The 14,680-nt window shown below is 47.6% G+C and overlaps 1 protein-coding gene across 1 annotated transcript in view; it reads left to right on the top strand.

The window, feature by feature from the left end:
- Positions 1–14,680, top strand: part of GRIK4 (glutamate ionotropic receptor kainate type subunit 4) — a 332,664-nt gene that overhangs the window by 141,236 nt on the left and 176,748 nt on the right. Inside the window, exon 2 of the mRNA XM_065944185.1 lies at positions 4,110–4,274. Within this exon, the coding sequence (XP_065800257.1) occupies positions 4,110–4,274 (165 nt within the window). The remainder of the gene's footprint in view (positions 1–4,109; positions 4,275–14,680) is intronic.

Genomic DNA, 14,680 nt, shown 5'->3' with positions numbered 1-14,680 from the left:
ATGAAACACTATAGACTGGGTGGCTTCAACAACAGGCATTTATTTCTCAAGTTCTAGAGGCTGCAAGTCTAAGGTCAAGATTCCAGCAGGGTCAGTTCCTCCTGACAGCTTGCTTGCTGGCTTGAGGGGAGGAGAAGGAGCCTTCTCTAAGGGTGTTAATTATGTCAGATCAGATCCCAACCTTATAACCTCTTTTAACTTTAATTACCTTTTAAAGATCGTATCTCTAAATGCAATCACATTGAGGATTAAGGCTTTAAGAAATGAATTGGGGGGGGCCATATTTCAGTCCACAGCACACATCTTTTTTTTAAAATTGAAGTATAGTTGATTTACACTATTGTATTAATTTCTAGTGGACAGCAAAGTGATTCAGTTATATATATTGGGTTGGCCAAAAAGATTCATTCTGGTTTTTTCATAACATCTTATGGAAAGCCCAAATGAATTTTTGGCCAACACACATATACACACGTATATTCATTTTCAGATTCTTTTCCATTACAGTTTATTATAAGATATTGAATACAGTTCCTTGGTAGGTCTGTGCTAAGTCACTTCAGTAGTGTCTGATTCTTTGGGTCCCTATGGACTGTAGCCCGCCAGGCTCCTCTGTTCATGGAATTCTGCAGGCAAGAATACTGGAATGGGGTGCCATGTCCTCCTCCAGGGGATCTTCTTGATTCAACGATTGAGCCCACCCATCTTATGTCTCCTGCATTGTCAGGCAGGTTCTTTACCAGTCGCACCACCTGGGAAGCCCCTTATTTATCTATTTTACAGATAGTCATTTGTATTTGCTAATCCCAAACTTCTAATTTATCCCTCCCTGCTTTGGGAGGTGATTAGTTTTTGGTGAGGTCATGAAGGTGGGGCCCCCGTGATGGGATTAGTGTCCTATTCAGAGTGACCACAGAGCTGATCTCCCTCTCTCTGCCGTGTGAGGACATCAGGAGAAGACAGCCCTCTGCAAAGCAGGAAGCAGGCCCCCACTCCAGACCATCATGCTGGCACGCTGGTCTCCTTCCCAGCCTCCGGAAATAAATGAGAAATAAATACCACCCACTCGATGGTGTTTTCTTACAGCCATGTGAGTTAGGACACACTTACCTAGACCGCTGCTTCTCAGCAGCAAATCCCCGGGAAGACAAGTTTTGTTAGAAAGAACGTGCCCTATGGTTAAGGGCCCAGGGTCCATATGAGACCCACCTGAGATCCCCTCCGTCCTCTATACTCACCAGCCCTGTGAATGAGGGAGAGTCGCTTGCCTTCTGCAATCGTTTTTTTTTTTTTTTTTTTTCAAATGAGGACAACACAGAAAACACACTGTCGTGGAATTCTCAGAGACAGTAAGTGAGACTGTGTCCACTAGGACCTACCCTAAAGGGGTCACTGGGTAAATGTGTCCCTGTTAACACTAGATTCATGCCATGGACCCATGCCTCTTTCCCATGACTCATCCTTCTTTCCCAGGAAACGGCATTGTCAATTCCTGACATTTTTTAGGTGTCTCTTTTCTATGCACTAGGTCTGGGCTAATGGTTTCTATGATATTTTTAACAGTGAAAACTTTTTTTTCCCCCACATCACGTTTTTTGTGGAACTCCAGTATCTAAAACTGACAGATGTGGAGGTTGTGTTAATTGCAGCTGATGTGAGGCTAGAGACTTCCGTGAACCCCTCCTTGAAGGAGCCCAGGGGCCCTCCAAAGAACACCATTTGAGAACCACTGCTCTGGGCTGCCCCACTTCCCTTCTACTCCGAAAGTCTTCTTCCTGGGACAGCTCAGTGTAATTGTCCAGGCTTCTTCTTCATAAGTAATAACCTCATTCTGGTCTTGCTTCCCGAAGGTAACCTGGCTAGGAGTTTCAGGTGTCCCTGGGCTCACCAATCGTACATTTAAGGTCCTTTGGCCACTCTCTTAAGTGTGCATGGATTTTGCCACTTGACTCACAAAAGTTCATTGCCTAGTTCTAGGGGTGCACCTCTGTCGCCCCATGTATTACCAACCATTGTAAACGAAGTCTAATTTGTATTGTTCAATAAGGCTATGCCTATAAATAAATCCACAAATCAGGAAAAAAATTGCTTTGTCATATTCTGTGTCCTGGTTTTGGTTTGGAAAATGGGTCACAAGAGGGAAACAGGGGAGTTTTATACAGAAAAGACAGCACAGAACCTGGGTCTCTGCTCACACCAGCCACAGGGATTCCAGGGCCTCACTTCATCAAAATCTATTTGGCTTGATTCCCCGTGTTGCTCTTCTGAGGCTTCAACCTCGGCAAGATAAGCTCAATCTTTCTTTTTTTACTCTTGTAACAGCTTTATATTGAGATATAATTCATATAGCACAAAACTCACCCATTTAAAGTGTACAATTCAGCGGCTTTTAGTGTATTCACAGAGTTGTGTAGCCATCTCCGTGATCAATTTTAGGACATTTTTGTCACATGCCCGCCCCCACCCCAGAAAAAGCACTGTATGCATTAGCAGTCACTCTCCTTCCCCCTAACCTCCCCTCCACCACCACCACGACTGGGCAACAACTAATCTGCTTTCTGTCTCTGTGGGTTCACCCGCTCAGGACATTTCATATAAAGGGTGTCTTCTAACATGTGGTCTTTTGTGTCTGGTTTCTTTCACTGAGCATGTTTTCAGGGTTCATCCATGGTGAGGCATATATCGGCACTGTATTCTTTTTTATTTGTTAATAATACTCCACTGTGATGACATACTGCATTTCTGTTCATCTACTCCTCAGTTGATGGATGAGTGTCCCCACTTTTTGGCTATTATGAATAATGCTGCTTGGAACCTTTGCATACAAATTTCTTTGTATTTAGACAGAGTAACTACTTCTTGTGATTTATTTTAATTTTTAAAAATTGAAGTACAGTTGATTTATAATACCATGTTAGTTTCAGGTGTCATAGCACAGCAATTCAGTTATATATATATATATATATATATATAGAGAGAGAGAGAGAGAGAGAGAGAGAGTCATTTTCAGATTCTTCTCCCTCAGTACTACAAACTGCTGAGTTTAGCTCCCTGTGCTACACAGTAGGTCCTTGTTGGTTACCTATTTTATATAGTAGTGTATATATGTTAATCCCAATGCCTGAATTTATCCCTCCACCCACCCTTCTGTGTACAAGTTTTGATGTAGAGATTTTCAGTTGTGTAACTTGCTCTACTGAGGAATGAATGATATATATGGCTAGATTTATTGTTTCTCATGCACCAAATTCTGCGCTGAGCACTTCACACATCTTATCCTTGTCATCTTCACTGTAGCCCAAAGAATAGGCTCTCTCCCCATTTTACAAGTGAGGAAACTGAGGCCCCATAGCTAACACGGGGCAGGGCTGGGATTCGAACTCAGGTTGACACATGTTCTTAATGCATGTATACTTAATATTGGTTATAGAAGTTGGGCAGCTAGGTACCACGCCACTCCAATCATTCACCCTGATTTAGTCACGACGATTACATTTCAGTGGTGTGCCCCTTATGTACATTGTCTTACCGAATTCTCACACCGACCCTCTGAGGTTGTCTTATCGATACTGTCCCTGCCAGTGAGGAGAGAATTTCATAGAATCTGCTCACCGGGTGACACGTCTCGTCGCTGTCCGAGCTGGAGAGCCAGAGGTCAGCAGGACCCCCAGCTGCTCTCTGATACCACAGGTCTCCCTCTCAAAGCTGGCCTCCTTCAACCCTGTATCACCTCGAGGACAGCTTCTCATATGCCCAGAAGGACTGTTTGCAGAGCAGAGCCACCATCTGCCTTCTTCTGCACAGGGGTGCCTGTGTGTGCTTGTAAACCTATATCCAAGGGTATCGCCGCACCCGAACCTGGGGTCCTCGAGCGGGTAGGACCCCTGGTGGCCTACCCTGATATTGCAGGGTTCCTGAAGTGCTTAGTCCCATTAGCGTTCATGCTACACCGCCCGACAAGCCTAGACCCTTAGCAGGTAGAGGACTCGCTTTTGCACAGTTCTGAGGATGGCAGGGTGGAGGTGGAAGGTGGCAGTGGGGGGAGACTGGAGCAGAGGAGGGTAACAGTAGAGGGTACCAACTGTGTCCATGTGGTTGCCTGCCCACAGCCGCTATCTTGGATGACCCCATGGAGTGCAGCAGAGGGGAGCGGCTGTCCATCACCCTGGCCAAGAACCGCATCAACCGCGCTCCTGAGAGGCTGGGCAAGGCCAAGGTCGAAGTGGACATCTTTGAGCTTCTCAGAGACAGCGAGTACGAGACTGCAGAAACCAGTACGTAGAATGGGCAGGGCTGCCCTCTGCTTCCCCTGCTGGCAGAGGAGGGGCTGGTGGTGTGAGCCGCACCCATCGACAGACCTATGATGCAGGGATTCCCGAAAGAGGGAGAGAAACGTGCACCAGGAGGCCCTGTAGGGCTTAGTCTAAACAAGCTCCCAGGCTTTGTTGTAAATCATATGTAAGGTAGAGTTGAGAGAGGAAATTTATTCATTCCTTCATCTTACCCACTCATTCATTCCTTCATGTATTGATTCATTCATCTCCTGGACATTTTGTGCACAGATCCCTAAATGAAACCTTGTGTGGGATTAAGAAGGGAGAGATCTGGCCAGCCCCAGGGAAGCAGAGTTGTGACACATCTGTTTCCTTCCTGTCTTGATTTCTTGTGCCGAAGGCAGTGCTGTAGGAAGAAGCTGAGACTTGGGCTGGAGTTCAGCCACTCACTCTTGAAGATAACCTTGGATAAGTCAGTGATTCTGTTAAGCCTCAGTTTCTTCATCTATAAAATGGGAATGCTAAGCTCTACTTTGCAAGTCATTGTGAGATTTAAATGACTTACAAAATAGGAAAGTTCTCTGTGAGTTGCAGTGCTTTACAGATGTACATAGTAGATCCCTCCAGTCACACTTATGGAGCCCCTCCTATGTGCTGGGCACTGCCTTTAATTCTTCCAGCAGCCAGAGAGTTAAGTGTTATTATTCCAACTTTACCAAGAAACTGAGGCTCAAAGACTTTGGGTAACTTGCTCAACGCCAGAGCTAGTCAGATGCAGGAGAGCAGAGTTGTGACACATCTAGACCTAGATGTATCCTAGACCCTGAACTTGCCAGTCCAGTGTCTCACCTGTTCCATCTCCCCTGCACTTCTCTGGTGTGTTGCTGGTATGATCTAGACAGCTTAACAGGATGAGCTTCCGGGTTAGTGGGGTGATGGCTTGTAACTTAGCTGTAGATGAACAGCCCCAGTTCAGAGGGAAGGAGGGGAGCCCCTCAGCCCAGATAAATGATAGCCTTTGTTCCCTAAGACTCTGAAGTCCCACCTCTTCCTTTCCCGTCCTTGTGACAGTCAATGGCAAAACCAAACCAAACCAAAGAACAAGTCGCTTACGTGGGTATGTCAAACACGTGGTCTTCTGCATGTGGGCCCCGTGATGCTCTAATCTGGACTGTTAACATTGCAAGAGAAGAAACATATTCACAGTGGCTTAAGTACAAGCAGTAGGATACTGCATGGATCCAGAGAGGGCAGGAAGGGAGGAAGGCAGTGGCTCTCTGTATCATAGCTTCTTTGATGCTCCTGTTGTGTCAGATCCCTGCTCTGCTCCTTCTGCCACTTTCGTTTCCCTGGCTTATTCATCATGTCCCATGATGGCCGTCCAGTTCACAGTTTGTTCAGCCATTTGGGAAACTTTTACTGAGCGTTAGCTCTGTTTCGGGCCTGACTCGGGATATCATGTGTTGGGAGCAACAAGACAGATGGGGTCCCTGCCCTTGGGTGGCTTACAGTCTGTCTTCATTGTGCAGCTCCCCCCACTGCCTCTTGGTTTGGAGCTCCAAGGTAGAGGGTCTGGTTGGTCCAGTTTCTCTTGGCTGGTCTCACAAGCCACAGACATTGGCCAGCTGACCTGAGAGCTACTTTTGGGGAGAAAGTCTAGTCCTAAACACTGAGGGTGGATTCCTATCATATGAAGCAGTTGTTGAGGCCAGCGGGATGTGTGGACACAGATTCCTCCAGAAGGAAGCTTGGGGGAACAGGTACTTGGAATCGTCATTCGTTTATTCACTCGGTCAGTCAATAAATATTTAGAGGGTGCCTGCTGTACTCTGTCCTAGACAGTGGGGGTTCAGTAAGGCACAGATGGAAATCCCAGTTATCACAGAGGTTAAACTCTAGTACAGTGATAGGAAGATTCAGATTTCTCAGGATCTTCCAAAGGAAAGCAGAAATACCAGCAATGACTTCCTGTGAAGCTCCTGGTCCTGTCTATACTTTGGTGTGTTTTTTGTCCAGAAGGGCAGGTCTCAGACAAGAATCCAGATTTATAGGTAGTTCTCAGAGTCTGTTCTTTGGAAAAAAACACCTCCCCCTTCTTCTTTGGTTCTTCAGAGTTTCCCCTGCAGAACAGAAAGCATGGTTTGCCCTCTGAGGATGGGGGTCATTAGCAGATGTAAATTTCTTCTCCCAATGACCCGGGCTTAGCAGAGTCAATACATCTAAAATATTAAACCAGAGGAATCAGAGGAATAAAGGATACATATCTTTAATCCATGATACAGAGCTTTGGAGCATCTTTCTAAGGCCCTTCTTTTAGGTACCAAGTATTTTACTAACAAGTGGCCCTTGGTTCAGCTTTTACATCTCACTGTGTTTGAGGCACGATTAGCATTTGTTAGAAAAGAGGGCTTTTGGATCTTACTACCCCAAAGGCTTTTCATCTAAAGCCAAAGCTGCTCCCCCACAATGGATTTTAAATACCACCCAGATAGTTCACAGAAGCTTCCAGCCCCACTTTCCCCTCCCTCAGTAAGGGGTAGAGGGTGGTGGGTTAGCACTTTTAGCTGAAGCATGGTGGGGCGGGACTGGTGGTCAGTGGCAGGGTGGAGGAAGGAGTTTGGAAGGAGACAGGTTCCCAGGATGAAGGCGGAACAACAGCTCTGCTATCCCTGCTTGGAGAGACTGTGGGACAGAGTAGGAGGATCAGATTTGCCTGGCTCTATTACCCGTGAGCTGTGTGACAGTGGACAGGCTGTTTAAGCATTTCGTGCCTGGGTGATAACACCTCCTAGGGTCATTAGGAGCACAGCAGGAGACAGTGCAGGTGAGTTCATTAGCACCTACACGTACCAAGTAGTTAGGAAGTGGCAGCCATGGATTTTTTTTTTTTTTGGGTTATTCTCTCCACGGGCTTCTCTGGTGGCTCAGATGGTAAAGAATCTGCCCACAATGTGTGAGACCCTGGTTCGATCCCTCGGTTGAGAAGATCCCCTGGAGAAGGAAATGGCTACCCATGCCAGTATTCTTGCCTGGAGGATCCCATGGACAGAGGAGCCTGGCGGGCTACAGTCCAGGGGAGTCACCAAATTGAACACAACTGAGCAGTTAACACTTTCACTATCCTCTCCACACATCCCTTGTGCCCCCTTCCCCTTGGATCTGGCTTCCTCTACCTCTTACCATCACCTCTCTCTCCTCTCTCCTCTCTCCTCTGTCTCAGAGTTCAGCCATCCCTCCCAGGCAGCCCAGTCTACCTCCCAGCCTCCCCTCCTCCTGGGGCCTCGATCATAATTGAATATTCCACTCTCTTTCCCTTTTTCTGGGTTGATGCCTCCGACAGTTCTGAGCCTTTGGAAGTCAGGGTATGCCCAGAGCCAGCTACTGCTCAGTCTTGTGGTGGTTGTGTCTTCCCTGGGCTAGTGGCTGATTTGCCTTGCTAACTTAAATCCATTTGAGTGGCTCTGGGGCCCTGACCAACGCCCCCAGCCTCACATGTGTCAGCCTGTGCCTGGGGACTGCACTTCAAGGAGATGAAAGAGATCCTAGTGATGGCATTCTTGGTTGTAGAAAGCAGAGGCTCTGGGTTAAGTGAAGATAGTAGCAATCCTACAAGGTACCCTTGTGCCTGCTCTTGGCAATAGGCAAGTTTCAAAAACTGCACAAATAATGAGTCACACTTGGGGTAGGTGTGTCATTCAAGAGAAGCAATGGCAATTTCAGAACCAAAGGTGATGAAGTGTAAAACTAAAGATGCTGGGGTCTGGAGTTCAGCCTTATTTGGTGGTTGAAAGGGAGACTGGGAGACGGAAAGTATCATATGGGGTGTTAATCAGTAACAACCTGGGTCCCCTGGAGAAAAGAATGGATGCTAACTCCAGTATTCTTGCCTGGAGAATTCCATGGACAGAAGAGCCTGGTGGGCTACAGTCCATGGGATCGCAGAGTCGGACCCGACTGAGTGACTGAGACTTTCACACACTTGGACACTGGAAGGATACAAGTAGCAAACCACCTCGCTTCTATCTGGTTCACATAGATTTTCATACAGTGAGTTTATCTAAAGTGAAGGTCACCTATAAAGCTCCCTCAGACTCACGTCTGATCCCTTCCACCTCTCTGCCTGGTCACCATCATCGCCTCGGGCTTCTTGATGTTTGATTTCCTGGCTCCCTCTGCGCGGCCCACAGATCTGAAATAAGAGGGCTGGACGAGACCTATCAGGTCACCTCCCCGCCCGCCTGTCCCTTCCCTCCTTCCTCCCGTATCTTATCTCCATCTCGGCCTTTCGTGTGCAGGCAGCTCCCACAGGCCTTGCCCTCCTCTGTTCCTATAGATCCCTGTGTCTCCTGTGGCGAACATATTAGAGCTTAACTAAGCGCCACCCCCTTATCACCCAGACACCCGGAGGCGCCGTACCTGCTACTGTCAGAGCCAGTTTGAGGCTTAATTTACTGCAGAGCTGAAAGCAGGAGCCTTCCTGTCAGCCCCTCGCCTCTGCCAGGGTCTGTCCCTCTGAGACCTAGCATGCCATCAGCTGTCCCCACCGTTTCCCTTGGAAACCCAGAGGTGCCTGGTTCTCAGGCCCCGCGAGGCCCCAGTGATGGGCAGAGAGCGTGAGGTTCTGGCTGCCTGGCTGCCCTCCTGCACAGACTTCTGAGCTTCTCAAAGGTTCCCCGGGCATGACCTCCAGCGATCCAGAGCTGTTTCTAGTAAGTGAGGGCTGAGGCCGAGCAGGGCCCTGTGGGGCTCCTGGGCACAGAGGCCTTTCTGCCCCTCATTTCTTGTAGGCAAGACTCCAGCCTCCATGGCCTCTGAATTCCAAAGGGCACAACAGTTGCTCCTCAGGAGAGGAGCAGGCAGGAAACCACCTGTTGTTCAGTCGCTACGTCATGCCTGACTCTTTGCGACCCCTTGGAAAAGACCTGATGCTGGGAAAGATTGAAGGCAGAGGGGAGAGGATGACAGAGGATGAGAGGGTTGGATGGCATCTCTGATTCAATGGACATGAGTTTGAGCAAACTCTGGCAGATGGTGAAGGACAGGGAAGCCTGGGGTGCAGCAGTCCATGGGGTTGCAAAGAGTCAGGCATGACCTAACGACTGAGCTGAACTGAACTGAACTCGACTGCAGCACTTCAGGCTCCTCTATCTCCCAGAGTTTACAAAGATTCATGTCCGTTGAGTGATACTCTCCAACCAACTCATCCTCTGCCATGCCCTTCTTTTGCTCACAGTCTTTCCCAGCGTCAGGGTCTTTTCCAATGAGTAGACTGGACCACCTAAGACCCTGCACATATCCTAATCTTGTCAGCAACCCCACTCTTTTGAACCTTTGAAGAATAAAGAAGAATGCAAGACTTACTGCCTTGATCCTTATCGCATACTCCTGCCTGACTGGATGCTGCTACTGCTAAGTCACTTCAGTCGTGTCCGACTCTGTACGACCCCATCCCTAGGATTCTCCAGGCAAGAACACTGGAGTGGGTTGCCATTTCCTTCTCCAATGCATAAAAGTGAAAAGTGAAAGTGAAGTCGCTCAGTTATGTCTGACTCTTCAAGACACCAGGGACTGCAGCCTACCAGGCTCCTCCATCCATGGGATTTTCCAGGCAAGAGTACTGGAGTGGGATGCCATTGGATAACCTCTCCCTGTTACCCAAAGAGGTGGCCATAGTTCTTGAGGCATTAGCCTATGGTGCTCCCTCTTTGCCTGGCAAAGAAATAAAGTCACTCTTTCCTTCTCTATAACTCTGCCTCCATGTTTCTGTTTGGCATTGGTGCACAGAGAGCCAAGATTTTGGCAACAGAGCTAACATTCCTCCATCAGCTCACTAGAAAGACTCCAAGTCAGCATAAGGGAGAAGGTGAGAAGCCAGAAGAGAAGGCATCCAAATAGTGATGTGTCATTCGACAAGTGTTCCCTGCTCCCCTTTCCTCAGCTGCCCACATCATGTATACATAATAGGGACACAGAGACACGTTGACTTACAGTGCTAAGAAATCAGGAGGAGAAGGGGACAATGGAGGATGAGAAGGTTGGATGGCATCACCGACTCGATGGACATGAGTTTGAGCAAGCTCCGGGAGTTGGTGATGGACAGGGAAGCCTGGCGTGCTGCAGTCCATGGGGTCGCAGAGTCAGACAGGACTGAATGACTGAACTGAAGAAATCACCTGGTCCAACTGCCTCCTTTTACAGAAGGGGAAAACTGAGGCTCACAGTCTTTCCCAGAGGACAGCTGAGACCACACATCTGAAAAGTGACATTAATCTCAGTAGCTCTGTTGTGGACTTGCCAGGGAGTGGCTCAGAGAGGAGCAGAGGGAGATCAGAAATAGGTCATAGGTATAGCTGGGTGGTCAGGTAAGGCCTCTGGGCCAGGCCTTGGAATGACTGACAGGTGAGGCACAGGGCAGAGGGCATCCACACAGAAGGCTTAATAGTATGCCTGAGGCAGGAAAAAAAATGGGGTACTTTGGGGCACAATGACAGCTGGGCCTGGCTAAAACAGAGAGTGTTTATGGGGGCTGTGGCGATGGCCAGGACTGGAGAGCAGTGTACAATAGGGGTCAAGACCCTAATCTTGGGTTTACCAGCATCATGGGATTATCACCTGAGCCTCAGACTCCCCATTTGTAAAATGGGAATACTATGAGTTCTCACTTCGTGAGGTTGCTGCAAGGACTGAGATGATGCACTTAGAAAACTTAGAGCAGTGCCAGGAGTCAGGTGAAGTCTTGATAAATTTCACCTATTAGTAGTATTATCAGTAATAGAACTATTATTGTAGCCCTTCCTTCATGGGATGATTGTAAGGCTTTGGGGTCCCCGGTGCCTGCATGTGTAAAGTCCCTATAAATGGTATTGCTTCTTCTGCGGTGATCTAGGGTTGAGGCTTTGAGAGATACGTCATTGGTGACAGGAGCCAAAGACAGGTGTTTCTTTTCCTTCCAGTTTTATTGAGATATAACTGACATACTGCACTGTATAAGTTCAAAGCATACAGCATAATGATTTTACTTACATACATCATGAAATGGTTATTACAGTAAAGTTAGTGAATTTCCATCATCTCACATAGATACAAAATTGAAGAAATAGAAAAAAACTTTTCCTTGTGATGAGAACTCTTAGGATTTACTTTCTTGACTTTCATATAGAACATACAGCAGTGTTAATTATACTAATCATGTACTTAACCTGCTTAGTTTTTTTATAACTGAAAGTTTGTACCTTTTGACAATCTTTATCTAATTCCCCCTCTGAGCACTCCCCACCTCCGGTGAGCACAAATCTAATTTCTTTTCTGTGAACTGGTTTGTTTGTAAGATAATTGATCTGCAACACTATTGTTTGCTGCTGTGTATCACAGTGATTTCATATTTCTATGTATTACAAAATGATTGCCATGATAAGTCTAGTTACCATCTGTCACCATACAAAGATGTTGCATTATTATTGACTATATTCCCCATGCTGTTCATTTCATCCCTATGACAGCCAGTGGCAGTTTTGAGATCTCAGACGCTCTGGGTCACTCTGACCAGGGAGGTTGTCCATCCTGGGGCATGAAGGTGCAGAGACCTGGCTCTCCACCCTCACATTTCCCCTCTCTTGGAAGTCAGCAAGGCCATCCTTTAGGTCCTGGTCCGTTCACAGAGCTGAGAGGACTGTGCCCTGGAGGCTCCGGTACAAGGAGGAGAAGACAGACCTTGGTGCTGATGGAGGCGGCTGTGTGCCTCGCGCGGACGGTCAGGGCTCTGCTCTGTGCTCACTGCAGAGCATGATCAGGCTCACAGAGACACCTTGCCCTGCCGCTCCAGTCGGGCTTCAGTGCCCTAAAGTGCTTTTATATGGAGGACTCTGAGCTCTCCTGGCCTCTGCTCCACATTGCTCTCAGCTCCCCATGGCCCTGACTATCACAGGAGCTCAGAGAGCACCCTACTGTAAGTGAAGAGGCCCCAGTTATCTCGTCCCCACCCAGGAGGCTACCCCTTCCCTGGATGGCTTGAAGTTACTGAGCCTATGAGTAACCACTCTGGACCATCTGCATCACAGCCAGGCCCTTCTCCTCCCTGTGAAGACTCAGAGACGGTTGAGTTCCCATAAGCTCCTCCGGTCCAGCCCAGGTGTCTAAGGAGACTTCACATCCAGGCCTGAGCTGGTGTCTGCACGGGAAGAAGTTTCCCTTCTTACAGCACCCCATCGTGGTGTTTTATTCCTGCAGCTGCTCTGTCAGTTGCCTTCCAACTCCTCTGCTGGCTGGGAAACTTGGTTGCCATGGCAACATCACTCACATCTCCAGGGTTCCCTGCGAGGCAGAAGGAGAGTGCCCCTCCTGCCCCTCCATCCCTCAGACTGCTCAGAGACCCTCAAGGGATGACCGGGGCCTGCAGAATTGGGGTTCAGGAAGTTTTAGAGCTGAGGTCCTTTATAACTGATTTTCATTTCTACCAAGCAGGCATCCTTCATAGGGAATGAAAGAACAATTCCCTGGTCCCGGGAATTCCCCAGGCCCCAGCTGCTGGGAAGATGATAATTCACTTTCATTGCACTCATTTTGGATCATTTCAGTTCAGTTGAGCAAACATCTATTGAGTAATTCCTTTTGCCAGGACTGAATAGCTGTGACCCCTACCTTCAAGGAGTTTCAGATGCAGTGGGAAATGGGAGATGGACACTCACAAAGGCACAGGTCCCCAGACCCTTGAGACGAGATGTGTTTAGATTTCAGAACTTTTCAGATACTAGAAAGGTCATGTCCTGCTTATACTATACATTAAATAACAGTTCAGATGGGGCTTGGGGTTGAATCCCACACTCAAAATCAAATGCATACTTACATTCAGATAGTCACATATTATAAATATCTTCACATCTATCTATTTAGATCAGATTTTGCCACTCAAATCAAATGAGTTTGATGAAACCATCCACTGTCAGAACTTTTGGGATTTTGAAACTGAGAATAAAGGATTGTGACTTTCTCTAAGAATTTTTTTTAGGAGAAGCTTCGTCATATTGGGGTTTACCTGGTGGCTCAGACGGTAAAAGCGTTTGCCTGCAATGCGGGAGACCTGGGTTTGATCCCTGGGTCAGGAAGATCCCCTGGAGAAGAAAATGGCAACCCACTCCAGTACTCTTGCCTGGAAAATTCCATGGATGGAGTACCCTGGTGGGCTACAGTCCACAGGGGCACAAAGAGTCAGACATGACTGAGCGACTTCACTTTCACTTTTCTCCATATTGAGACCTGGCAAAAAAGACCTAGTTTGGGGCAGAAGCAGGCTAGGAAGTCAGAGAACAGGGAAATTGATCTTTCCAGCATAGAGCTGGCTCAGAACCACAGTGGGATGTGAGTATCGAGAGGGAGCGGTGCTTTCTTGCCAATGGGCAAGAACTGAGCTGGGCACTGGAGGATCAGTAGGAGTTTTCCAGACAGAAGGGCAAGAGAAGACGTAGACCATGGTAGTTTATGGGTGCTAAAGTACTCCTTCTCAGAAAAGTGTTTTCAAACGAATAGAATTGCATAGATAGGATGCAGAGGGAAACCAATTATATGAAAATAAGACAGGAAAGGGGCAGGGCACCTTTAAAAAGAATGACATAGCCCAAGATACTACATAAACCAATTAGAATGAACTAGATCTAAGATAGCAGAAAAGCCGCCTTCCACTTGACCTTGAGCCCCAGTTTATGCTTATTGTAACACATTGCAAGCTAATTTACACACCCCAGGCACCAAGACGGTTCCAAGGACAACCACAAAAGGTCAAAAAGTGGACAGTGGTCAAATTTCCAAAAATCCCCATCCCTTCCCTAATCCCATCCTTTCCCCCAATTTGGTCTTCCTCAATGGCTATGCAGGAGATGTAGGAGGTGTAAGGTCCATCCCTGGGTCAGGAAGAAACCCTGGAAAAGGAAATGGCAACCCACTCCAGTATGTTTGTAGGGAAAACCCCATGGACAAAGGAGCCTGGTGGCTACAGTCAATAGGGCTGCAGAGTCAGATGCGACTGACCACCCATGCATCCCCCAAATTGCTGGAATACTCCTCCCACTCATTAGCCTATGAAATTACCCGCCCCGATAAAAACTGGCCACCCCTTACCCTGGAGCTTCTCTTGCCTTCCGAGATGGCCCGCACTCTGCCTATGGAGTGTGTTTCCTCTGTGAGTAAAACTTCTTTCACTTCACTATGGCTTGCTCTTGAATTCTCTCCTGTGTGAAGCCAGGAGCCCACACTTGGCAGCCATCCCAGGGTGTCTGACATGACCCGGAATGTGACCCATGCTTTTGAGCTCCACACTCTTTCCTGTGACAGACATGCAGTTAAAATATTTTGATAGTGATATATAAATATACATATTTCTTTATTAATGTACTCAATAGCCAGACCTAGGATCA

Source organism: Muntiacus reevesi, chromosome 9 (genome assembly GCF_963930625.1).
Source record: "Muntiacus reevesi chromosome 9, mMunRee1.1, whole genome shotgun sequence".
Taxonomy (NCBI): domain Eukaryota; kingdom Metazoa; phylum Chordata; class Mammalia; order Artiodactyla; family Cervidae; genus Muntiacus; species Muntiacus reevesi.
This window is presented reverse-complemented; position numbering and strand designations above follow the sequence as displayed.